This window comes from Periplaneta americana, chromosome 4 (genome assembly GCF_040183065.1).
Source record: "Periplaneta americana isolate PAMFEO1 chromosome 4, P.americana_PAMFEO1_priV1, whole genome shotgun sequence".
Lineage (NCBI taxonomy): Eukaryota > Metazoa > Arthropoda > Insecta > Blattodea > Blattidae > Periplaneta > Periplaneta americana.
In genome coordinates this window covers 22,099,911-22,126,606 of record NC_091120.1, presented here as the reverse complement: position 1 = coordinate 22,126,606, position 26,696 = coordinate 22,099,911, and the positions used below count along the sequence as shown (strand labels likewise).

The window sequence follows — 26,696 nt, the reverse complement described above, 5'->3', positions numbered from 1 at the left end:
TATTGAAAGAATCAAGTTGAAAACGAATGTTCAATTAAGATGCATGCAGATTTTGTGTCTACATGGTGTGCCATGTTGAACGTCATCTTCATGACATATACATATTCATTAATAAATATTAAATATCAATCCAATATTTAGGCCTACTTGATTCGCAAAATTATGACTGAACACTCAATACGTACTCGTATTTGCAATAATCTTCAATAAAGCTAATTGTACTTGCCGCCATTTTCAGCTTAAAAGGTCCACCAACACCAAACAAAAGAATTTTCAGTTTATTCACGGCCACTTAAAACAATCAGCAGCTCACTACATGCTATGTTGAACGAAATAACGCACAAAATACCCATCAGCAATGGGTAGCTTTCAATTCTTGCATGCATTATTATTTTTAGTCCAAAAATTCATTTCAATCAATTGAATGCGTTTCGTGCACTATTGCTTGAATGTGTGAAAGTTGGAAGAAAAGTTTAACTATGTAGATGCATCTTACAGGAAAGCAAGAAATGTAACAGTTTCTTTGGCAAATGTTTGGCATTAGACAACACAACATTTACAAGTTCAAATACGATTAACAGAAAATAATAATAAAGGAAGCTAAGATTAGAAAAAGAAATAATTAGTTCAACTAACCTACAGCTGCACCTTCTGGCGTTTCAGCAGGACATATCATGCCCCACAAAGTGTTGTGTAACTGTCGAGGTTTAGCCAATTTACCGTCACGACCAATGGGAGAGTTCACTCGCCTGAGATGAGACAGTGTAGATGCAAATGTAAGACGGTTCAACACCTGAAACATTATGATTTTTCAAAATTTTCAAGTATAAAAACTGATTAAAAAAAGAGACCATACATTATAAAATAATATTAATTAATAGTAGTGTCATGCAGAACTATTATATTGTAAGATTTCTTAAAATGCCATTCAAGGACTTACTTAAACTTTACGTTAACTCCACCACTTCTTACCTGAGATACACCAGCACGAGCCTGATGAGCTTTCTTCTGATCACCCCAGTTACCTGTAGCCAGTGAGTAGCGCAAACCATCAGTAATGATCTTGGTTTTAATAGCCAGTTCCAAATTAAAGTCTTTTCCTCTGTCAATAAATTTCTGGGCATATATGCGGACCTCTTTCATCAGATTCTTGAACAATCTAAAAATTGCAAAATAATTAATTACACAATTGCTTAAAGATAGAGTGCATTACATAGAATGTCCTCAACAGAAGGCAGAAATTCTCAGACCCAAATCAAGAAAAGATAATGCTGGAACTGCTTTCAAAATTCTTCACTGCAATCTGATCATAAGCTATCTGCAAGACATTCTTTGTAAGGCAATGGTAACGGCTTCCAAATTTATCTTCTGCGAACATTACTATGAAACTTCTCAACAGTTTACACTTTTTTTGGAATGAAGTCTACTGTTAACAAGTGTTCTTTATTGGAAAAATCAGAAAAAGAATTATACATTTCGATATGCTCTATGTTACATGGATCATAACAAATACAGAATTTAATTATATTGTACAATATTATGAAGCCCCATGGTCTAGTGGTCAGAGCTTCTGGCTATAGTTCATGAGGTCCCGGGTTCGATTCCCGGTTAGAGCACAGGAATTTTTCCTTAAAGGGGGTTATTCCTGTGTTCATCCATGGTCTGGAATTTAGGTTAAGTTTAGATTTAAGACCTCTCCTGGCACCACATTATCATAATCATCCTATCACATCATCGGGGTAATGTAACTCCGCCTTCCAGGCGCCCCAACCTCAGAAGTGGGTTACAATTAAGCCACGGCCAGGAGAGAAGACCAGAAATGTTGAAAAGACAACCAGGTGGCATTGGATTAAAAAAAAAAAATTATGAAAATAATTATTTACTTTTACTTTTCCGTACAATTCTGTAACATATTATATATATATATATATATATATATATATATATATATATATATATATATATATATATATATATATAAGAAAACGAGACTAACAGCACCCACAAAGCCAAAAACCCACACGACAATGTTGTATTACGTCGCGTCTTTGACGTAAAGACTGCTTGTGAATGTTTCGAGACTCATATTGATCATCTCCCCAAGTCCCAAAGTCAGCAGTTATTTATACCTGACTGAACTTTTATCTACTTTGGCAATTGTTATATATGTATAAACAATCAAGTAGTCTATTTGAAACATCATCTCTACCTTTCAGTATATAATAATCCATTCCTCAGTCTTTATTTAATTACTAGGCACTTATTAAAAGGCTAGGAATTTTCTTTTCATATGTTTAAGATCAAGTGTGCACTCTCAAGTAAAAAGATATTAATGTCATGTTTTATGTTTCTTGGAAATGCAAATTTATTTGAGAATTTTTTTTTTTTTTATTTATATAACCAGAGGTAATATCATACAATAGAACCAGAACATTTTGATAACTAAGATACTGTTCTGTTTTGTCTTTTTATCTCATTTAAACATTTATGTTATTTATTTCAATGATGTATGCTATTCAAAGTTACGAAATCTTTCCACGCCGACCAAATGCTATTTCGAGAATGACAAGCGAGACTCAAAGTGCAGCGAGAATGACGAGACGAGACTCGAAAGACAAATGCAATGAACACAGCGAGCGAGAGCGACAGTTAGTTTTGTTCATCTGTAGTGAATACTAAATGCTGTCTTCGAAGACAGGAGCATGATAGAGGATATTGTGACAATGAAATATGAGATAGGAACTGTCATGATATGATTAGTTATGGACATATTAGAGACAATACCCAGAAGTCAAATGGGGTAATAGTTACTTTTGATCCATAGAGCATAGTAATTGGAGTTAAATGTCAAGAACATAACAACGATATGATGTGTGCGACATGTATCTGTCCCTGAAATGGTCGGACTTGTTGGTTTCAGCACAAGAACTGCAAAGAAAATAACTGTAGCTGGTTTGTCTTCAAGTACTGTACCATGAGTTCTCTGTGCAGTGTCCCAATTCAAACTGATGTTACAATACATATCTGTTTCACGTTGTGAAGTAAGGTAAGCACATGATGTTTACATTGTGTCTGTCAAGCGGGCACCGGTTTTCAAAGCGTGCTCCATGACCCACCTGTTGTCCGGGATTGAACTAATCCTAGCAAACCTGTGTGCATGATGCTTGGAGTGATGAAAGTGCAATTTGGAAGCATGGGATGTTCGACGAGAACATGTGGGAGTTACAGTCTGAGCTCGTATCCGTGCATACAGAAGCATTACCCACGGAAATAATACTTGCCCCATTAGACATTTGGGAAAAATTGCAAAAATAGTATTGGTTCCTATCTTATTTATGCATGTTTTAACGTGATCTGTTATGCCCTGGTCTTCGAAGACGGCATTTAGTATTAAAAGTTATGTTTTATTTTATTTTATTGGGTTATTTTACGACGCTGTATCAACATCTAGGTTATTTAGCGTCTGAATGAAATGAAGGTGATAATGCCGGTGAAATGAGTCCGGGGTCCAGCACCGAAAGTTACCCACCATTTGCTTGTATTGTGTTGAGGGAAAACCCCGGAAAAAACTTCAACCAGGTAACTTGTCCCGACCGGGATTCGAACCCGGGCCACCTGGTTTCGCGGCCAGATGCGCTGACCGTTACTCCACAGGTGTGGACTTGTTATGTTTTATTTATGTTTTATTTAACGACGCTCGCAACTGCAGAGGTTATATAAGCGTTGCCGGATGTGCCGGAATTTTGTCCCGCAGGAGTTCTTTTACATGCCAGTAAATCTACTGATATGAGCCTGTCGCATTTAAGCACACTTAAATGCCATCGACCTGGCCCGGGATCGAACCCGCAACTTTGGGCATAGAAGGCCAGCGCTATACCAACTCGCCAATCAGGTCGACCATGGCATTTAGTATACACCCTGCATATTAATACATATAATTTAACACTCTTTTCATCATATTTCTAACATAATGCAGAAGACACTGATAATTCGTGGGTATCACCAATGATCCCATATGTAGACAATATGGAAAGGAAGAAACATCATGCTCTGATGTCCTGAACTAGGTGCAGCTGGATGCATATAACTTAGAAACTGCTCATTGGCTTCAGAGAATTTAAATCCTTCAATCTAGCCAAGTTTATGTTTGCATCTGGGTTACCTATTTAATTCCTGTATATGAAGCACACAATGTGTTAAAATATCAGACCTACAGACCATTCATTAGGTTGCTGTGAAGTACAAGAGGTTAAAGCATTTAAATAACATTAAAACTACAGTCCAATAATAAATGTAATATACTTAAGTCGTTTATATTTATTTCATAAAACAATCAACAAACATTGCAGATAGTTACATTTTTAAATGCCTCAGAATAATGCCACAAAACAGAATACTATTCTGCAATGTAAAATAATAATAATCCGTGGCACTACAGCCCATGAAGGGCCTAGACTGACCAGCCAGCTGCTGGCCTCACGCCCACATACCGAAGCAGAGGTGGACGATCATCCAACCAGAATTGAGGTATTGTGTGGTTAGCACGATGATCCCCCCAGCAGTTATAGCTGGCATTCGCAACCGGATTTCGCTACCTATTGTAGCTCCCCAAGTACATCATGATGCTGGGTGGTTACCAGTCCCATACACTCTCCGAAATTTCATGAGAAAATTTCTTTCCCCATGAGGACTCGAACCAGCACACATTCCATAACGCGAGTCCTACGCAGGATGCCTTAGACCATGACGCCACGGCACGGGACGCGATGTCAAATATCCATGTCAAATAAAGGAACAGATTTACAGTATATATCTTATACTTACCCTCTAAACAGAAAAGCAAGCAAGGGCCCAGCAAGATCCAAACGTTTATTTCCATAATGATCTCGATCATCGAGTTCTCGACGACCCAGTGCAGCCAACAGTAATCGATGTACCATGTATCTAACAACACAAAATATTTTAATGAAACAGAATTTCACAGAAGTCATTGTGGACCAATCAGTAATGTGTCAAATCAACATCCTTATCGACACTTAAGACCTACTTAAATTAAATTATGAATAAGTAATAATTAACCTTATATTATTATAAGCAATATTCAAGGGACATGACACTGTTTGGCGGAAGTTTGGCAACATCCCTATTCGGCAAGGTTCGTGGCCTGCTGTTTGACGTAGTGGGAGAGAAACGGGTGGAATGGGGTGAGTAGAGGCGTTAACTTTTCCAAGAACAACGACAGCGCTGAAGGGGCACAGATCCGATGGTGCGACAATACTGTCATTACTGTTGCCCAAGGCTTTCAGCGTTAAGACTGTCCACCAGCAAGTTTGTATTATAAGAGGGATAACACAAAGACGAAATTTGTAACAAAGTTCAGATTTCTATCAGCTGTCTGAGGGTGGCTCGTTATTATCGTGTGCTGTAGCCCATCTTTCACAGTTTTGTCCTTAGTTAAAAATCCAACATTAAAAATTTAACGAGGCTGACCTTATATCTGTATTAGTTTAACATTCATAACAATTTTCTGTGATACTCTCAATACCACTAACTGCAATTCTAATCCTAAATGCATCTATCCGAAAATTAAAACACTAAGTAATAAAAAGTAACCTAAAAATACATTTTCTTACCCCAAGAAGTATGCTTTCTTCGTTTCACAAAAGTCTGAAACACCCACATGTGGTAACATTTCCTTCTGCAGAATTTCTCTTGCATATTTTATACGTTTGTCTTTTGTAACACCTGGTCGGGCACCTCTTGCACCAATAAAATTGAGAGCTACATTTTGTTCTTGAATCACAAAAGCTTCATCTAATGATGGTTTCACCTAAAACATCCAGAATGACCAAAGAATAGCCAATGTTACGACATTATGGACAGAAATACAACAATCTAAAGAAATATCAAATATTCAGGTTCTATATCTTTATCATACATTCAATTTCTAGAGGTCAAATGACTTTATTGTCAAACGCCTGGCATTAGAAAACAACAACAACAACAACAACATTCAATTTCTAGATGGGGCATGAAATTTTTCTTTAATTCCCAAATGAGCATTATAAGTTTGAACTAAGTATCATAAAAATTTGTATTTCGGAAAAACTTCAAACCTTGATATTGAACTACACATGAATCCTAGAATGTCTCAAGTTACTTACCATTTCCATCATCTCTGGATCATCGAAGTCATATATAATATGCTCTAGAATGTCTCTATCTGCCACAAAACCGAGGGCTCTGAATACAATCATGATTGGAATTTCTTGCTTGATGTAAGGCAAAATAGCAATGATTCGCTGACCAATTGCTGACTTTTTGATGCTCTGAAATGAAGAAATATTAAGACTACAGAAAATCAACATTTATGAAGCCTGTCCTTCATTATTTATAATCTCATAAGGAACAGGTTTTACTAATTTCATACATGAATTGACATATACAGTATTTCCCCAATATTATTTCCTAATTAATAACAAGGAGAACATAATTATCAGAATTTCATTTTGAGTCTACCTTCAATATAGAACAACGAACGTTGTAAATATATTATTTTTGAAATTGATAAAAACATTTAAATTTTATTATTAACTAGCCATATACATGCACTTCACTGCACTTCTTACATACAAATATCTATTTTTTTTTCTCAGAATGGCTCAGTAACTTATGGTACGAATGGGATTAAGCATTTTTAACAACAGCTTATAATCAACTTCTATTAGAATATATATAAAGTTTTGTCAAACTCCTGGTGTTTTAAGAAATGTTTAAGGAAAAAAGTTTTTGGCAAGATTATTTATTTTAATTCTATTAGAATATATATAAAGTTTTGTCAAACTCCTGGTATTTTAAGAAATGTTTAAGGAAAAAAGTTTTTGGCAAGATTATTTATTTTAATTCTCGGTTGGTTTATTTATTTGATGGTTTCAAACTTTTTCTTCTTTCTCCCTAAAACTTCAGTGTTACCTTACTTTTCTTATTTATTTTCTTTCTTTAATTCTTGTCATGTTAAATGTTTTTCATAGACTGTAGCTTTATGATTTGTTATATTATGTTGTACAACATATTATTATGTATTTGTCCTTGTACAGTAGTGGCAAAAAAAATTGGACCGACCAGGGGCGAATGCTAGTCACGAAAGTTAGGCTTGCTCTTTTATTCATAGGGGAAGATGGGAGGATATAATAATTCATAACTAATAAAAATAATCAGACCCACATAAATAATTTATTTTATAATTATGAAATCACTATGAGTCATGGATCATATTCGCTTATAAGATGTAGAAGTTCGATATAATATTACAAACATGGCCAACAAAACAGTTTATTTAGTTTTTTCGACCCTGCCAACCAATGCATATTGTTGTATTGAGCTGCACTGAACGAGCGCACATATTCTCTATAATGTCTGTCTTCTCTTGAATAGTCCTTCGGGAAAATGGATTTAATAATAAGGTTTCAATGACACACAATTCCGAACTCATTGCATTAATAATACATGCAGCAGCTAACACATGCATTCTGCTCATACAATTACATTACACTCGCAAATCACAGCACATTCCCGCTGTCGGTACTGCTCTGTGTAATGTTAAATAGTCGTTGGTGTAGCTCTCGGACCAGAGCTTCAAACAACACATAACAGAAGCATGTGCGCCTAGGACGGACCAAGGAGGAAGGCACTTGCGCGCGCATCATATCCTCGCTATTTCTACGTCTTTCCTTTAGCTCCAAGAAACGAGCAAGCGTTGCGATACTTGCGATGTGCAACCTGCGGATGGTATTACACCTATACAGTATTACAAAAATCAAAATAAATTTTAATGTACGTAACGCCATTTTGAGAAATACACATTCTACGAAAATATTGGGCTTGCACAGCAAGCATAGCATGCCCTGAGAAATCGCCCCTGGGACCGATCCTTGTAGCTGATTTCAGAGCCTTGTTCACTCCAGAGTGTCGGTGCATATTCCTTGGACCCTTATTCAAATTTATTCCCAATACTTTTCGATTGCAGCGATATTTTACTACTTAATTAATTTATTATCCCCAGAACATGAATTTTACCATCTTATTTTCTAATGGCTTTCGAAATAGGCTACATCAGCAGTCGAAACTACAACAATTTCAATACATTACACGCTATCTTGTGAATGCGGGTGTGACAAGTTCAGTGGCTCATTTTGGGGACTTATTCCATTGGTCCGGTTTTTTTTCCACAATCCCTCAATATGAGTTTTACTCATTTGGATATACTCAATAAATTAAAAAAAAAAAGTGTTACATGAATATCTTCTGCTTTTTGTACAAGGCCACCTCAAATAAATGAAGAGAGATTTTTGTTTTCATTTTATATCTGCATGGCTGCACGGATACAAAGTGCATTGTTATTTTAAAACTCATACACCTCATTAAATATCAGTCCTATAAAAATTTTTGCATGGAATAAAACTTGTCCGAAACAGTTTTTAAAGCAACTTGTTATGCAATATTATCCTAAAGAATCAATAATAAGCGAGATATTTCCATTTATTTACTTCGGTCGCTCTTGTAACTCCCCTTTTAAAGAAAGTAGGGGAGAGTCGGGTAGTACCGGACAGTGCGTTTCTTTCATCTACCACCATATGGTAGTACCTGAATGACATGGTTACATTTCTCTATGCGACATCACAGAAACGTAACCATGTCAATCAGGTACTATCGCGTGGAAAGGTAGCAAACATACAGACATACATACAAAAATTTAAAAAATGCAGTCTCAGGACAGTTCATTATACATGCTAAACAGCAATTATTTTTGTAAAAGTGAGAATTACCAGCAAAATTTAGTTTACAGTTTTACTATTAGCAACCTAATAGACTAGTTTACTTGTAGAAGTATAAAGATTTCAAATATGGGATATTAAGATCTGTCATCATTACCTGACCACCTCTAGCCATCATGTTCACCCAAAGAGTGGATGTTGGACGTGAAGAATGTTCAAGACAAGATCTTATTTCTGCTTTGTAAGCAAATTTCCCGTCTTTCATACTGAAGACATATACAGTATTGGTTGCCATCTTCTCTTGAGCAATTAATACCTGTAAAAAATAAATAAAATGCCTTCTAAATTCTACTCGTTTAATGAAAAATCGAAAATAAAATTCTGACACATTGAATTCCATACAGAAATGTGCACTATGCCCAAACTTATGAAACGGCAACACTCCCTAAACAATACGAGACCATATTCAACCATTAAGACAAGATAATATTCAACAATTCAACAGAATAAATTATCAATATTCTCTGTATAGTTCGACAACTTCAAGTGAAACCCCGTAAAACACGCCAACTTCTGGAATCTCTCTCTTTCTTTCTTCTCTCTCCCTCGCTCCTCGTCATTCAGTCACCAATCACCACGTAAATATCTGAGAGGGTGTGTGTGGGCATCGCGACCAATAGAAGAACCACTCTCCAGTATTACCACAATAACGGATTCTTCATTTTTACCTCGACTGTCGGCTAGGAAGGTTCCATTATGCTAGCATTGCAGGCAACTAGTCAACCTTTTAATGCTTTTGTTAGCAGGTTTGACAAACTGTGAGTGGACCTGCAAGTATAATAGTATAGTGCTATCTCCCTTCCCCCCGTGCTTTCTCACTTGCTCCTCCCCAAGACAGCCAGCGCTCATGTAAAAACTCGGTCAGGGTTTCAGTTCCATTTGTCAATCTATAGTTCTTGAAACTCAATTACCTATAGTCCCGACACTGTTATTTCTGGCGTGACTCCACCTCCTTGCTTACGTCTTAGAAAGTGGAGGCTCTATAAATTCTAGGTAGGTAGTATCATTCGCCATTTTTGTTCTTACGTTCCCGAGCTACCATACGAGGAATCTATTTGCCACACCGTTAAACATTATCATGTCGTAGCTCCTATGATAATAAATCAAACGCAATGTAATTTAGCAAATAATTGAGCGGCAAATAACGTCTTCGTGTGCTTTCTGCGAACGCCAGCGAAAGAGCTAAAATGGCGGGCGATTATATTAAGTATATATCGAGCCTTAAGAAATGAATCACCGAATCACAAGATGCACACGTTTAAATGTAGCTGACCTGCAACGCGATTGGCTGCCGGAAATTAGAGCGACGGGACTATAACATTTAGTATTAGCAATTTTATTATTACACACAACGCAATGTATTTTTAGACTAATGTAAACAATGATTCTGGCTTGTGCCATACCTTTTCAGAACCGTTGATAATGAAATATCCTCCTGGATCAAGTGGACATTCATTCAATTCTGTAAGATCACGATCTGTAAGACCGTTTAGCAGGCAATATGTAGATCTTAACATGATTGGGATTTTTCCTGAAATAATACAATACAACACTGTCATACCGTAATGATAAAATCATTGCTTATATACCAAATCATCTTATTTCCATTACACATACTGCCACCACCATCTTTCGAATTGTTAATAATTTACTTCAGGATTGCCAGAATGCTCACAGAAAGAAAAAAAAATGTTTTAATTGCAATTTAACTATTTTTAAGACATAGTTATTACAAATTAATCCACTGCCATGATGCAATAGAGTTAAAACATATACATTTAAAAAATGTTAATTGTATGGAGATGTTTAACCATACTCAGAAAGGTTTGCACAATAAACTAGATCAAATCAATTCTTAATAAAATTCTGAGACACAATTCAACAACTGTAAGCACATAGAATTCTTAACACGATTTATAATTGTTTTATTAAACAAGATTCTCCAGATGAGTTTAAAAAAAAGTAATAAAGTACCATTTTATGAGGATGAAAAAAATATAACACTAAAGAACAGATAGGAGTATGAAACAACATATAATCTGGAAATCCTAATGTGAAAGAAGTGAGATCTTTTAGTAATGTAAGACTTATGAGACTCCACTGAAAATCAAGAAAATTTTCCAAAAAAAAAGTTTATTGGCTATTTCACTTGTTTAGAATGTATATTTTCATACCTCAAATGGATTTAATTCTGATTACAAATATGTTAATTTTTTTATTAAGGTTGTAAGGGGGCGTGGCATTTAAAGAGCTGTCAAAATCATTTTTTCATCAAAGAATTATTTTTTACAAATTTCCAATTACAAATCTAGCAACTTTTTGTCCTAAAGTTGGCTCCCTGAAGTTACTAGATGAATGTAGTGGAGGATAATTTTAATAGGTATGTATTACATAAATATTCACTTCACTTTCAAATACATTTTTCCGTACACTTATTTTTCTTGATTCAATGCCAACTTTTCTATGCCTAATATTAATCAATCTGGATTAAATATTTACTGCACGTATTTATGAGGTAGCTGCATATTTCTATGTATTTATTTTGTAAGAAATGCTGCTAGTTTTTTTTTTCATGAATTATAGAAAAAATAACATTTTCAAAATTAAAAAAAAAAATGTTTAAAAGTGAATAAATGAGATATTTCATAAAATGAATGCATAAGAATGTTTTATGAATGTTACCAAAAAAAAAACGAAGCTTAAAAATTGAAATCTGCTACTAAAACTTGGGTTTGAAAAAAAAATAAAAAATCAAAAGCCAAAAACATTTGGGTGTTCAACATTTGGATTTTGTTAATCCTTTACATAAGACTAAAGTCTGTCCAACGAAAAAATAAAGTGATCTAAGCTTGAGGATGTAGTTTTGAAATCTCTGAATTAACTCTTTTGTTTGTTGCCATGTGAACGAACTGGTGTTCTATGGTTTACATTACTTTATTCTTTCACACAGTACAAGCACAGTCTAGTATATACAGTCACGAAGCTTGAGTTGATGAGGGTACTAGGAACAATAGACTGTGCAGGTATTATTTCGCACTGTCTGTATTGAGGCGATAGTAGCGTTCCTAGTGGTTAGCAACTATCTATGGATGCATATTTCCTACATATTGAGCTTTGTGACTGTATATACTAGACTGCGATACAAGCAAGTTACCAAAAACCATAACTAAGTAATGTAATCGAACATTACATCAAACAAGAATTAAAAATCTCTAGTTTTAAACAGAGGATACATAATAAAATTGTGAATGAATTCTAACTGCATGTTAGTTTCTTACTGCCTCCAGAATTAGTCAATTAACATTTTTCTGCTAACTTATCCCAGTAATATCATAAAACCTAAAAGAATTTTATTCAACAAGAATAAAATAGACACCTGTCCTGTTAAACAAGAGTTAATAGAATATTGTTCATAATGTAGTTCAAATAAATATAAATATAATTCAAACATATTTTAGACAGAAACATAAATTACTGTACTACATAAATTTAGAGAGAGACATCAAGTAATTTCTTCTACTTCATCTTCTCTCTCATGGACTTACTCCTTTTGTCCTGTTTTCACATCACGAGAATTTATCTGTCCAGCATCTCAATTTTTCTCCCCATATAAACTCTTAAATACTTATATTATTGTACTAACCTATGAAGGTCTTCTGGTGCTGAGTTTCTATAGGTTCCTCGCCATCTTTAACAATTGTCTTTGTAATATCGACATACAATGGAGCTGAGTAAGTCAGATTACGAAGGCGTGCCTCATTCGGCATCATTGGAGATGGAGCACCATCCTTCTCCCAATGTGTTGGTTTAGACAGATAAATCTGCTCGAACTTCAATAAATATCGAGGCTGCAAGACAACAATGGGAAGTCATATTTTATTACTTGGGGTAGCAAAATAGGTAACTTACATATGAAAGATATATGGAAGAACAAGATCCCTTTCAGTTTAGATTACATAAACGAGATTATTTTTCTCTTCACTCTCTAGCTTTGTCTTTTATAACTTATGAACACTAACAGTTGCCTAAAAAAATGACAACCTGGTTTTCATGTCTCCAAATCAGAGATTCTTTGAGTTTTATTTGTCACAACACATGATCTTCGTTCATGAACCTTCTTACTTAATGAACTTTTCATTACAAGTTTAATGTTACTTTGAAACCAAGGAAAATAAAACAAATTATATACCTTCCACTTCATTTTTAAAATGTTCAAATCTCATTAGAGTACTTATCCAATAGCAAAGTATAATTTTTCATAAATAGCCTATACTTAATTAACTTAAATATTCTAATACCAAATTAGAAATTTAATATCCAATTGTGGTGAAACAGGCGTTGAGCGACTTCCGCCGATTTTGGAATAGACACCGACGCAACTGAACTGCCAACATAGAAAACAAAAAATCACACTCAATCGCTTTCACCTTCATCTTGACGGGATAATAAAAACCTAAACTAACCTAACCTAAGTGCGTCGGTATCTATTCCAAAATCGGCGGAAGTCGCTCAACGCTCGTTTAACCCCTAGCCTACTTCATCAGCTGTAAGAATTGAAATCCCTCTTTGTGTTCGTACGTAAGTTTCTACTGTAATAAGAACGAACATACATTAGCTTATAGCACTCATCACAATCCATTACAACCATCTACTTGCAATTTCGATCAATTTGTCTTTGTATCACTAGAAATATGTAAGCACAGTATAAGGACAAAAAAAACTCTGGAAATCACGGGTACTTAACCACATTACAGGCAATCCCAAACTACAGCTTTAAATACTACTAACGTTTATATTTCCTGTAGAATAAAAGGCATGTAAAACTGTTACAATCTGTTGAATTTCGTTGCATAGCCTATATGAAAAATGTCTAAAACTGTTATAATCTATTGAATTTCGTTGCATATATGAACAATGTCTGAAGGAAGGAAACAAAAGTGGTCTGAGAAGATTTAGACATACAATTAGCATAAGAGAAACATCTTATAGCTAGGCCTAAGCCTGGAGAGTAGAGGACAAAAACGCAAGAAATGCTGATTAACCGAACATACCGGATTTTCAATTTCTCCTGATGTATGTTGTGCTTCGGCCTGGAGATCAATTTGTGGTGAATCTTCAACAATACGTTGGACTGACATCTGTATGAATTCATCGAATGAATCCAACTGCTGTCGCACCAAACCCTTTTCATCAAAATAGGCGTTAATGACAATCCAACAAGCTTCTTGCCACAATTCAGATGATATTTCTTCAGCATCATCTTCTTCATATTGATCTATAAATATTGCACAACACATACATTAGAGGTTAGGTTCGATAGTTGGGATATAGGCTATAGAGATTTTGCAATTTTATAAAATAATTACCTTCATCATCATACATCTTCTCTCACCCTTCTTGTTTTTATTACAAATTACGAAATAAACGTTTCTTAGGGCTCTTAAGACGTCTCACAATAATTAAAAATGGCTGAAGTCTCACTTCCTCACCTCCTGCCAACTCGCCATTTTAAACAGCTCCGTGAACAGTTTCGAACTGTGCTTTCGAAGTTCGAAATTCGAACACTCAAATCCGCTGCGCTCTAGCTCACACGGAAAAGTGCGCAATTCTTTGCTCATTCCTGCAATGGAAGGGGGCACATTTCTCTTCTTCTTCTTTTATTATTATTATTATTATTATTATTATTATTATTTTTATCTTTTTTTTTTACTTCGTTGTTATCTCATCAATTTCTGGAATCGAACCTATTACCTTTTTACTCTGGAGTCGGAACAAACAATTAAATGACAACAGTTGCGTACCAACAGGGAAGTGATGGAATTAAGATTTCCTATTCTCCCCCCCCCCCCCCAGAGACAAAAAAATGAAAGAGAAAGAATAGGTTCAGTAGGCCTACCCGTATAAGCCGATGAACTTAGGTGAATAAAAAAATGCATTAGTTGACAAATAAATTTATTAAAAGGAGAGGTACACCATTAGCCTGCCAAAAATGTAGTAAAATTCATTACAGTATATAGGCTACTTGTAAAAATAATATCAAATTTGCATAATTTTTACAACCATAAAGCATTTACATAATAAAATATACAATTAATTAAATATTTGCATGATTCTTTTACTGGAATGTTTTAAAGGCATACATCAACAATATAGTCTAGAATCTTTTATTTATTTCTTAAGGAAATATTCTTTGTCTTAATAAAAATTTTTAGAAAATTTAATATTGAAGGTCATCATCATTATCATAAAAAACAATACTTACAATATACCTGTACGTACTAATATTTTCAACAAATGCCTACATAAAGATCAGACCACTGGTTTGTTTCATTGTTTTCTAAGACAGTCTTCATCTCTTGTCATTGAGTACATGCATTTATGTAATTATTGGAAAGCTACTACCAGTATTTTTTTGTCTATGTAGTTAAGTAGTCAACCCATTTCTCTTTGTAATTTTCAAACAATTTTGGTTATTTCATAACCTTTAGCTCATTTCTTACAGATTTATTACGCAATTTATAATTTTAAAGTAGATCTATGCAAAAATTTTAGAAACTGAATTTCATCTGCTGTTAGGAAATTTTGTTAAACTATTCAAATGTCACTGTCATTCAGAGAGTCTTCGTAGAACTTCATAATTGAATTTAATTTCTAGTCTAGTTTGTCAGTGTTCTTGCACTTGTCCCACGTATTGTATATGTGTAAATGCATTGGTTTTATTAAATATATTTGTATTTCTATCATATTATATGATACAGAAAACTGCAATATCAAAATCAGCTATATTAACTGAGCAGCCATCCAGCATCAGTGTAAGTGGTAATAGTGAAATGTGTTCGAGGAATTACCCAGTATTCGACTTAAGTTGGGAAAATTAAATAAATCCAACCATGTAATTAACAAGTAAGATTCAAACTTATGCTCGATCGCTACCTGGAAGCATGATGCCTGCTTGCTAATCCTTGGACCATGTCACATAATCATCCTCAGTAGTCATGGTTATCATTCTGGCCGTTGGTTGCGAGCTTTGCATATTGGAACCCGGTCAAAAATGATAAAATCTTTAGCACGACTTACTCTGGGAAAGTTGTGGGACCCATATCATAGATTTGTAGTACATAAAAGAACCATGTCTCTGAAGTGAAGTAATATACGGAAAATTTGTTGAATTTGACACTGAATAACTTCTGCTGTAGAAAACGTCGTTAAATAAAATACAAGATAAATTTACAATAGTGGAAGCCACGCAAGATATAAATCAAGCAAGCAATAAGTCGTATTCAGTGGGATTTTTCTTGTATCATAAAAATAAGTAAAAGATGGTCCTCAAGACAGTAAAAGTGTCAACGTTACTATCCTCAATAGGTAGGCCTAATTTACTTACTTACTGGCTTTTAAGGAACCCGGAGGTTCATTGCCGCCCTCACATAAGCCCGCCATCGATCCCTATCCTGAGCAAGATTAATCCAGTCTCTATCATCATATCCCACCTCCCTCAAATCCATTTTAATATTATCTTCCCATCTACGTCTCGGCCTCCCCAATCGTCTTTTCCCCTCTGGCCTCCCAACTAACACTCTATATGAATTTCTGGATTCGCCCATACGTGCTACATGCCCTGCCCATCTCAAACGTCTGGATTTAATGTTCCTAATTATGTCAGGTGAAGAATACAATGCGTGCAGCTCTGCGTTGTGTAACTTTCTCCATTCTCCTGTAACTTCATCCCTTTTAGCCCCAAATATTTTCCTAAGAACCTTATTCTCAAAAACCCTCAATCTCTGTTCCTCTCTCAAAGTGAGAGTCCAAGTTTCACAGCCATACAGAACAACCGATAATATAACTGTTTTATAAATTCTAACTTTCAGATTTTTTGACAGCAGTCTAGATGACAAAAGCTTCTCAACCGAATAATAACAGGTATTTCCCATATTTATTCTGCGTTTAATTTCCTCCCGAATGTCATTTATATTTGTTACTGTTGCTCCAAGATATTTGAATTTTTCCACCTCTTCGAAGGATAAATCTCCGACTTTTATAGTTCCATTTCGTACAATATTCTGATCACGAGATATAATCATATACTTAGTCTTTTCGGGATTTACTTCCAACCCTATCTCTTAACTTGCTTCAAGTAGAATTTCCGCGTTTTCCCTAATCGTTTGAGGATTACTTATGTAAAAAAAAACATACATACAGAGTACCGGTAGGTACCAGAATGAAAAGAATGTTTATAATAGGTAATTTGTTCTATTAAGGTAATTTTATTATCTCATCCCTCACAATGATGAGATTGTTAATATTCATCATCTCCCTTCCTCTTCCGTGATCTGTTGTGATAACTAGTCATGTGAATATCTATTGATCTTCCTGATCCTCTATTAACATATGACCTCTTCGAGATATAAGCTGAAGAAGGTTCATTCTTTGCAAGTGTGCTTTTTGCAGTGATTATGTAATTTTGAAGTACAGGTTTCATTTTCAGTTCTTGAGAGCCAAATAAAACACACATAAGCATCAACGAAAATGCACAGTATTTAGAAGGAGCATAACATCAATAGAAGCTAATCCTTCCCATGGTTTGTCCTCTTTTTAATATCATCATTTCAAATTTGGTTTATTGGTGTGTGTGTGTGTGTGTGTGTGTGTGTGTGTGTGTGTGTGTGAGAACTTGGCCATTTCTTAACATAGTGTAAACAGAAGTAAACTATTTCTGATGCAGCAGATCTAACATATGCTTCGGTATGATCGATATTAAGCTCATTCCAGCAAGTAATAAAATTCAGAATGTGTTCTGAACTAATATCGAACTTCTTTCGAAGCATGCGCCTGTTATGTATGGTGTCAGAACTAGTTCGGGATTTTACTTGTTTGAACATTTCTTGAACTCTTCTTTCATGACCTTATGAGTTTCTTCTCATATTAAAATAAAATTATATTCTCTTCTGAACTCAATTCTTGGTAAAATATATCTCTATCACATTCCAAATCACTCATATGGACTATTTTTTTTTTATTTTAACCTGCCTAGTCTCCATAATAGAAATGCATATAAAGTGTTATAATTGGGAGACTGGTGGAAAAAAGACCTTTGGGGAGGCAGAGACGTGGATGGGAGGATAATAAAAAAATGGGTTTGAGGGAGGTGGAATATGATGGTAGAGACTGGATTGATCTTGCTCAAGATAGGGACAGATGGTGGGCTTATGTGAGGGCAGCAGTGAACCTCCGGGTTCCTTAAAATGTTAAAAGCTATTTGTAAGACAGTCTCCGTCAACTCCAGATTAAACCATCTGCGCATGCGTCAGCGAGAATCAATTTCACTTGTTCAATGTTGCCAATTCAGCTGTTTTCCCGCTAGATCTGGCGTTTTTCAGTGTTCGTTTTTAGCGGGTAAAATTTATGAAATGTTTATTGGTGATATAGGGATTTAACGGTATTTTTAACACTCACAGCGGCAAAATAATCTCATTTTATATTGACAGTATAACAATTTAGCAGTTTTCTGCACTGTTTTATAGCGGGTTTTTAAGAATCGGGTTCGCAACACTGCACTCGTTCCGAACGAGGAGCATGTTGAAACAGGGAGCTGGGAGTCCAATATCGGTTTGGAACTGAGAGGATAAAAAAGAATCAGTTTGGAATCAGTTCTAGTCTTGTTGGAACGCACATTGAGCTACTGCGCATGAGTAGGCAGTTCAGGATCGATTCTGAACCATGTAGGAAGCTACTTCCTTTCGTACAACATCGAGTGTCATTCGACTAAAAGACGCAAGCCAGCTTTTTTTTTTAGCATGTTTGGTAGTTTAACAGCTGGAAATTCAATCTCTTATTGGCTCAGTCATATTCGATATTGCAATTTTCTGAAAAGTCGACAACTTTACAGCACAAAATATCTTCAATCTTTAAATTAGACAAAATGAGGTACATTTATTATTGCGTACTGAAATGAACAGACAGACATCAGTGTATGTTTTTGAGACATTATTTTTTCGTTGATGTCCATTTAAATTATAAAGACTACCTGTACTTGGAGACAATGAGTTTATGATTTGGAAATTATGGAGCAATAGTTGAAAGTAATTAGAACATGTGTTTCCATAAATTTAACAATATAGCTTGGAATCGAACTCGGCCCCTATGGTGGGATAGAGATGTCGACAGATGAAGAAGTGAAGAATGCAACTTTATTATGAAAGTAAATGAGAAGATCTGCATTGTGAATTCATTTGAGTACCATAATAATAAAAAGTACTGATGTTTGAGTGTTTGCACTATTTGAAAAAAAAAAATAAAAACAGAACTTTATTGACAAAATTAATTTCATTTACTTTGTACACAAATTAACAATTTTGTTAAGTGGCTCGAAATTCATGGCCCTCATACCCAAAGAAATTGATGTGAGAAGGGAACTCAGAAAGGAAGTTTTGAAATTTTAAAATGAAGTGCGAAGAGCTCCAAAATTTCTCGGATTGAGATTGATGTTTAATATTAATATTGTAACTAACAGTTTCAAATTACAAAACTAAGTTTCGCGGTTTTCAGAGGCATATTAATTCAACACTAAAGTAACAGAAGATAAAATTGTAATTTTTTTTAGAGAATTACGTAATTTCTGTGCACAGATGGCGAATATTATGTTGAGATGAAAGAGGAAGTGGAGATTTGTATGAAAATTATAATAAAAATTCTTTAAGACGGTTATATTAATTCTTCCTACTTTTCTTTTGCAATTCCTTCTCGCCTTTCTTTCCTTCTCCTTAGCCATATCAATAATAACAGGCGTAATTTCATATTTAAGTAAATTTCTGAAGAACAAATATAACTATCATAGTACGTACGTTATTAGTGTTGGTATTGATCGCTTATGCATAGATTTTATTGTTTAAATAATAAAGAAAAATTAATCTTCAGTTTTTATATAGCGATAGTAGTCGTAATAATAATAATAATAATAATAATAATAATAATAATAATAATAATAATAGCATTGGCAATAATGGTATACCTACACTGTCTGGTACCAGTATTAAATGGAAATAAATGAGAATTTGCAATATTCTTATATTTAGACGAGATATTTTCCCATTACCTACTGTGTTTATTTTCTCACATTTTAAAATATTTTGAAGAAGACAGCAGCAGCATTTGGCTCATTTTCTCGCTAGAAAGGAAACTTCATGACATAAAACCATATCTGCTGACTGAATAAATTAATTATGAAGTTTGAAAGTATATTGATCACTTTTGTTTGATTCCATCTCTGTAGGAATGATTTTATACAATGAAAAAGTAGGTACTTGTACTACAATATGGGACAATATCAGGACAACATTAAAATAAGTAGACGAATAATATCCTTTCTAAAGAGTCAAAGTGTGTAGTTGATGATATAGATGATTTAGCTAAATGTATACTAAAAATAATGTTTTATTTCTAGAGATCTGGTTCTTTGAACAAGTCTTCATAGTTTCTGAAATATTTTGTAGAAATGATTTTCTTTTTACATACTTTTTATGTCAGTTAATAATTTAAATTTTCCATATCCATCATTCTTACCTGTGATGTGTGTTGAGTACTATAAAATCATGAACTTAGCAAAATTGCATTGCGAAAGATTCGAGAAAGTAGGCCTACAGTAGTTTGCAAGAAATAATTTCACGCATGTTTAGTTCTGTAATAGTGATGAATGAAATTGAGATTCTTCACTTGGACATTCCTTATCTTTTCAGTTTGTCTTTATTGCATGTCGATGTTACTATCGACATAGGCCTAATTGGCGCTAGTTTGTCGACTGATATTTAAATTCATTGTTCGTTTAGAAACTGGTCTTCTCAGTTCTATAGACCAGCCCCACCGAGGGACGTCGAATAGTGCTGTTTCTATCGAATCTTGTTCCATGCCTAGCAGAGCATTAGGGCCTGTAAATAATGGAGAATAATACCTAACATGTGTGAGCATTTTATACTGCAAACATTGTGTTGGTTGTGATATTTGGACAAAGTATTTGTGTGTCGTGTATTCAATGAGAGCTAGAAAATTTTAAACCCACCAATGATCGCGTGTAAAAATAACGCGGGAAAGTAATGGACTCCTTGGGATCGTGGATGATGGACTGTATGCTGGCAGGTTACTTTGCTATAGGTAAGTGCATAAACATTTCAGTAACCCTTAAAATATTATAGGCAAATACAGAAACGGCGTAGGAACAAATACGATAATTTTATTGGACACTGTACAAATGATTCAACGTAATACGCCGAAAGCTTGCAGTGCTCTTAGCAGAATATGGACTGAGAAACCATTCATAATGTTGAAAAGATATTGTCATTTGAATAATACTGATTATATATGATTTGAAATAATATTTTCCGTTAATTACTATGATTCAAATGTGAAAAATATATGTTTTATGTGATTATATATACAAACTTCATCTATTAAGGTTATAATCTAGTGTGTTGTGTATATAGCCTATGTGAAACGGGTGTTGAAGTGATTTCTGTGGTAATGCTAGTGGAATGGACGATCATTAGTGTTTTATAAGTTGTATTGGTAGAAGGAAATGTGGAATTTTACCCTTTAATATTAAAGGATGCAGTTTGAACCATTTATAATGGTAGTGTATGCAGCTTTATTATGGTTGTAGTTAGTCATAGTGTTGTTTTTATTATACTGCCCCTTTTTCTGTTTGGCAGATATTATTTCTACACTTTGAGAAGATCAAATCACTTTAGTTAAAATTTTGATTGTCTTATATCTACAAAATGGGTGAAAATGATGTATCTTCTGATGATCCACCTTTAAAAATGACTAAAGATGGTGGTGATATTAAATTTCCAAAACTGGGTAAAATTTCTTCAAAGAAAGATGAATGCTCATCAGATGCATCTCCCAAGCCTCTGTATTCGAATCCAAAGAGAAGACGTATAGAACATGATACGGATGCGATAATTTCGGACGATAAAAGCCTAAGTCAATCGGACATAGTTGATGTTTCTCCAGTTACTAAAAGCCGGTATGGCAGAACTCATAAACCAAAAATACCGGAAGATTTTCTTCCAACAGACAAGAAAGTAGCCGCTATACTTGGTCGCAGCCCACATAAAAGTCCAGGAAAAGTTTCTGGGTCACCTAGCTCTTCAACGTCTGTAGAAATGACAAAAGTTTGCCAAAAGGGTCGAAGACTTCATGACATCTTTGTGAAGAAAGATAGACGAAGCAAAGGAAACACAGAATCTGAAGAATTAAGTAAGAGCATTAATACTGAAAATGTGAAATTGGAGAAATTAGACATTACTGAGAACATTGAAGATGAAACAGCTGCGCTCACTGTTATGTTTACACCAGAAACTGTGAAAAGGGAGGCGACAAGTGATACTTCCGGTGTGTTAGTAGAGAAGAATAAGGCATTGAATGTTGAAAAGTCATCTGAAATTGATTGGGTGATTGGAGACCTTGCTTGGGCTCGTGTTAGTGGCTATCCATTCTGGCCGTGCATGATTGCCCTGGACCCACAAATGGGAAACTTCACTAGAACAACAGGTAATTTTCATCATTTTTTTATTAAAATTGTGAAGGGATCTTAACAAATTTGCATGTTTCGTTTATCTTTTATTACTAAACTTTGTATCGATATCTGACTGCTACAGAATGTGGTAGGCCTTTATATATAAGATTTATATGGTTATTGATGTGTTTTGTAGGCCTGCTAATTAAATTCGTGCCATTATCGTACATGACGTTTAAAAATCCTAAATGTTATTAAATTGAAGTAAATTGAGAAGAGGTAGTTTTGCTTTAATTTTTTTGGCTGAGTATAATAGTATCATCATCATAACCATTTCATGTATTAGACCTAGGAGTCTGTTAACGGTCTCTATCCAGCGCTTTTTTAGGTCTTGCCAAGTTTCTTCGGCCTCTTGGAGTATAGCGTAAGATCAGTTTTGGCAAGCGATTGGACGGCATCCTAGCAACCTGTTCTTTCCATTTTAGTGTGTATTGTTCTATGTACTGGGTAATTGAATCTACTTTTAATTCTTTAAGGATGTCCTAATTTCTTTTATGGTCAAGGAGGGAGTAACCAGCAGTTCTTCTCATAATCATATGATGGTATTTATTTGTAATTATATTACTTTGTATAATTTTTTTATGATTCTTAAACAGTATTTTTTGTATTTGTGTTCTCATGATCACAGATGAATTACCATACTTTATTTAAACTCAGTGTTCATATGCCTACTGAATTTTTGTCTATAAATGTTTCATAGGCCATAGTAAAATTCGTTGGTGTCGGATTGTGGCTTACAGATCGTATTTTGAAGCTCTTTAAGAAGTAAAAAATCCTCTGCCATATTATAGGTATTATGCCATCAATAATTGTAATTTTATTTTTATTTATTTATTTTTTTTAACTGAAAAGCTATTAATGTAAATGAAAAAATCTGTGTATGTCCAAGGAAGGTATCAAAATACTAAAGCCCATATATTTTGCAAATTATTAATGCAGTATGTTTCAGACGACTCTTAAAATTTAGTAAAGGGGCGGATTTTGTTACAGAATTGCAGATGTTGAAGTATTTTAATTGTTGCACAATCTATATATTTTACAGATGCAGGAGAGGTTTTATTGAACGAGTAGTCTGCCAGATTGCTACCATTTATGTCAGATCATGCAACAGATATTAAAATTATGTAATATAAGCACAGAGTTTAAGGTTTCTGACTGCCACAAAAGTTTGTCGGCGAGATTTTCGTTTTGACACAAGTTACAACATGATATGGATCACAGTTATTTCCGCGTAATACACAAGAACACCGCTCATTGTGTTGTTGAAACTTTTCAGTCTTGCAGATAAGGTAGTGAAAATTATGCACGGCTTGTCACATTGTAATATGTCAGATGTCATAGTTTGCTCACATTTATTCTCTGTTCATCACTATGTCTGTGGCATATAATTCGTGTCATTATTTAAATTTTATACAAGACCATTCACTGTATTAAGTTAACTGTTGCAACAATAATCTAGCCTATTTTGAAATAATTCACTTTCATATACTTTTATGGTAAAGATTTATCAGCGTGTAATAAAATATAATAGTTTAAGAATATTTGTTGCAGTTATTACTTATTTAAAAGTAAGGTTAATAAATACGCAAGTTATTGGTAATTTGAGGATCAGTTACATCATGTGTTTCTCATCTTAGGTGGAACCAGAACCTTACAAATATATCTCACGATATCAGTCACTGTTGGCTTATTTCTAGCTTTCTGTTATTCTGCCTTACACAAACAAAGAAAGAAGAGGTCGTGTGATGTGTAATTTGTCTTTTTGTTTAATATAATTTATTCTCATAATGTTCAGTGGCATTGATTGATGTATTTTTACAACTTTAATATAATTGCTTTTATGTTACTAAACTACATGTATAGGAACATTTCTCTTTAGCATTATTGAGTATTCTGTTCCGAGTCATCTGCTGGTGTTTTTTGGGGGGGGGGGAAAGGACTAATATATACGACAACTTTACAACACAACTACTGTAATAATGTGTGGTCGTTACCTACCTTTGTTTCTTTCTGCAGGTTATATTTTGCATATTTTTTTCCTGCAGTTTATGTTTTCCATTTTTTTTTTATTTAAAGTTCCCCATCGTGTTTCTCTGCAGCCAATGTTTTATAACCCTTTTATTAATTTTTATTGCCATTGCATACTATGTGCAAATAATCCCAAATTCTTTCCACACAAAGTTTATTTATAGCATGTGTATGCAATATGTCCCGTGCCGTGGCGTCGCGGTCTAAGGCATCCTGCCTAGGACTCGCGTTATGGAATGCACGCTTGTTCGAGTCCTCATGGGGGAAGAAATTTTCTCATGAAATTTCGGCCAGTGTATGGGACTGGTGCTCACCCAGCATCGTGATGCACTTGGGGAGCTACGATAGGTAGCAAAATCTGGTTGCGAATGCCAGCTATAACGGCTAGGGAGATCATCGTGCTAACCACACGATACCTCCATTCTGGTTGGATGATCGTCCACCTCTGCTTCAGCATGTGGGCGTGAGGCCAGCAGCCAGCTGGTCAGTCTAGGCCCTTCATGAGCTGTAGCGCCACGGATTATTATTATTATTTTGTGTACGCAGTATTATTTTACAAGATGATCAGAAACTGCCAGATAAATGCACTGGGAAGTTAAAGTACATACCAAAATAACTATGTTTAGAATAGGAACCCATAGTACAAAGTGATCCGTTTGAGATGTCAAAGAAATAAAACATTATATACAAGAAATTATTCAAATTGATTGCCCGTTAAAGGTACTTACATGTGCAGGAGTTTCAGAAGTTTTGGGTCCAGCACATTAGCATTCAACACTACTGCCATTGTGAGTGCGGCACATTTCATACTGTGCAAACATGTTGCGCCATTCTGTGGTCTTTGTGTGTACATAAATAACTTGATGTACCCCCACACATAAAAGTCTTGAGGCGTTGTGTCTGGAATGAAATGGAATTTACTGAAGGGGAGGTACTACAGTCCATCACTGCGACCTGTTAGATCTATTGTGCTAATGTTCAAGCTAGGCGCATTCAGAGCAGTGTATATTAGAGAGTACCGCATCCTCAATGGCGGCAGCCATATTTACTCCTTGCTGGGCACAGGAGCGTAAGCAGTAATGCTAGAACGATGGTGATTAAAGGGGATATCATACATGTTGTTGTAGTTTATTGAACACAGGAGACAAGAATTAATAAACATTATTGTCACAGTGAAATGACTCATTAAAGATAACACTATATTATTTAGTCTATCTTATGTTATGTCCATTTCAATAGGGATAACATCAGCAATTTTCTACTACAATTCTAACATTCGCCATTCTCCTGTAACTTCATCCCTCTTAGCCCCAAATATTTTCCTAATTACCATATTCTCAAACACTCTTAACATCTTTTCCTCTCTTAAAGTGAGAGACCAAGTTTCACAACCATACAGAACTTGTTACTGTTGCTTCAAGATATATTTGAAGGATAGATTTCTAATTTTTATATTTCCATTTCGTATAATATTCTGGTCACGAGACATAATCATATATTTGTCTTTTCGGGATTCACTTCCAAACCTATCGCTTTACTTGCTCCAAGTAAACTTCCCGTGTTTTCCCTAATAGTTTGTGGATTTTCTCCTAACATATTCATGTCACCCGCATAGACAAGAAGCTGTAACTGGTTCAATTCCTAACTCTCTCTGTTATCCTGAACTTTCCTAATGGAATATTCTAGAGCAAAGTTAAGAAGTAAAGTTGATAGTGCATCTCCTTGCTTTAGCCCGCAGTGAAAATATTGTCGCTGAGAAAATTAATCATTGAAGTACATTCCTCCTCTTGTTTGCGACTTAATGCTAATTTTGTACAACGGCAATTGATTACACATTGATTAACTGCACAACAACACGGCATTCTTCGAGATAACGATGGAATATCACACTAGAAACCTGTGTTCCTACGCAAGGCTTGCGGTGTACTGAGTCTCCGCAAGAGTAAATATGGCCGCCTCGTCGGCATTTGTCGGATCAAAAGAATGCGGTACTCTCCAATATACACTGCTCTGGGCGCATTCCCAAACCCACACCGGCTGACTACACTAAGGTTCGCTGCACACCCAGGTTTCGAAGAGGCAATCCTCCTTTTCCCTAGACCAGCCGCATCCGTATGTTGCCAGCCGGCGATCGGGGAATGCTATGGAATGATGTTGAATAAATAGAGAAATAATGACGGAATGATGTAGATGTCTAATATTGGGGAAAACGGGAGCACCCCAATAAAAACGCCAATTACGACTTTGTCTCCCACGTGTGTCAC

The 26,696-nt window shown here is 34.9% G+C and overlaps 2 protein-coding genes across 2 annotated transcripts in view; one reads left to right on the top strand and one right to left on the bottom strand.

The window, feature by feature from the left end:
• Polr2B (RNA polymerase II subunit RpII140) overlaps positions 1-14,353 on the bottom strand; it is a 33,401-nt gene extending 19,048 nt beyond the window's left edge. The window contains exons 1-10 of the mRNA XM_069822948.1: positions 14,201-14,353; positions 13,886-14,109; positions 12,478-12,682; positions 10,238-10,365; positions 8,932-9,090; positions 6,165-6,329; positions 5,634-5,830; positions 4,825-4,944; positions 973-1,159; positions 637-793 (exon numbers count right to left, since the gene is read on the bottom strand). Coding sequence (XP_069679049.1) covers positions 637-793; positions 973-1,159; positions 4,825-4,944; positions 5,634-5,830; positions 6,165-6,329; positions 8,932-9,090; positions 10,238-10,365; positions 12,478-12,682; positions 13,886-14,109; positions 14,201-14,216 — 1,558 coding nt within the window. The 5' untranslated portion in view covers positions 14,217-14,353. The remainder of the gene's footprint in view (positions 1-636; positions 794-972; positions 1,160-4,824; positions 4,945-5,633; positions 5,831-6,164; positions 6,330-8,931; positions 9,091-10,237; positions 10,366-12,477; positions 12,683-13,885; positions 14,110-14,200) is intronic.
• Positions 14,354-21,518: 7,165 nt separating this feature from the next.
• NSD (Nuclear receptor binding SET domain protein) overlaps positions 21,519-26,696 on the top strand; it is a 68,674-nt gene continuing 63,496 nt past the window's right edge. The window contains exon 1 of the mRNA XM_069822946.1: positions 21,519-22,379. Within this exon, the coding sequence (XP_069679047.1) occupies positions 21,602-22,379 (778 nt within the window). The 5' untranslated portion in view covers positions 21,519-21,601. The remainder of the gene's footprint in view (positions 22,380-26,696) is intronic.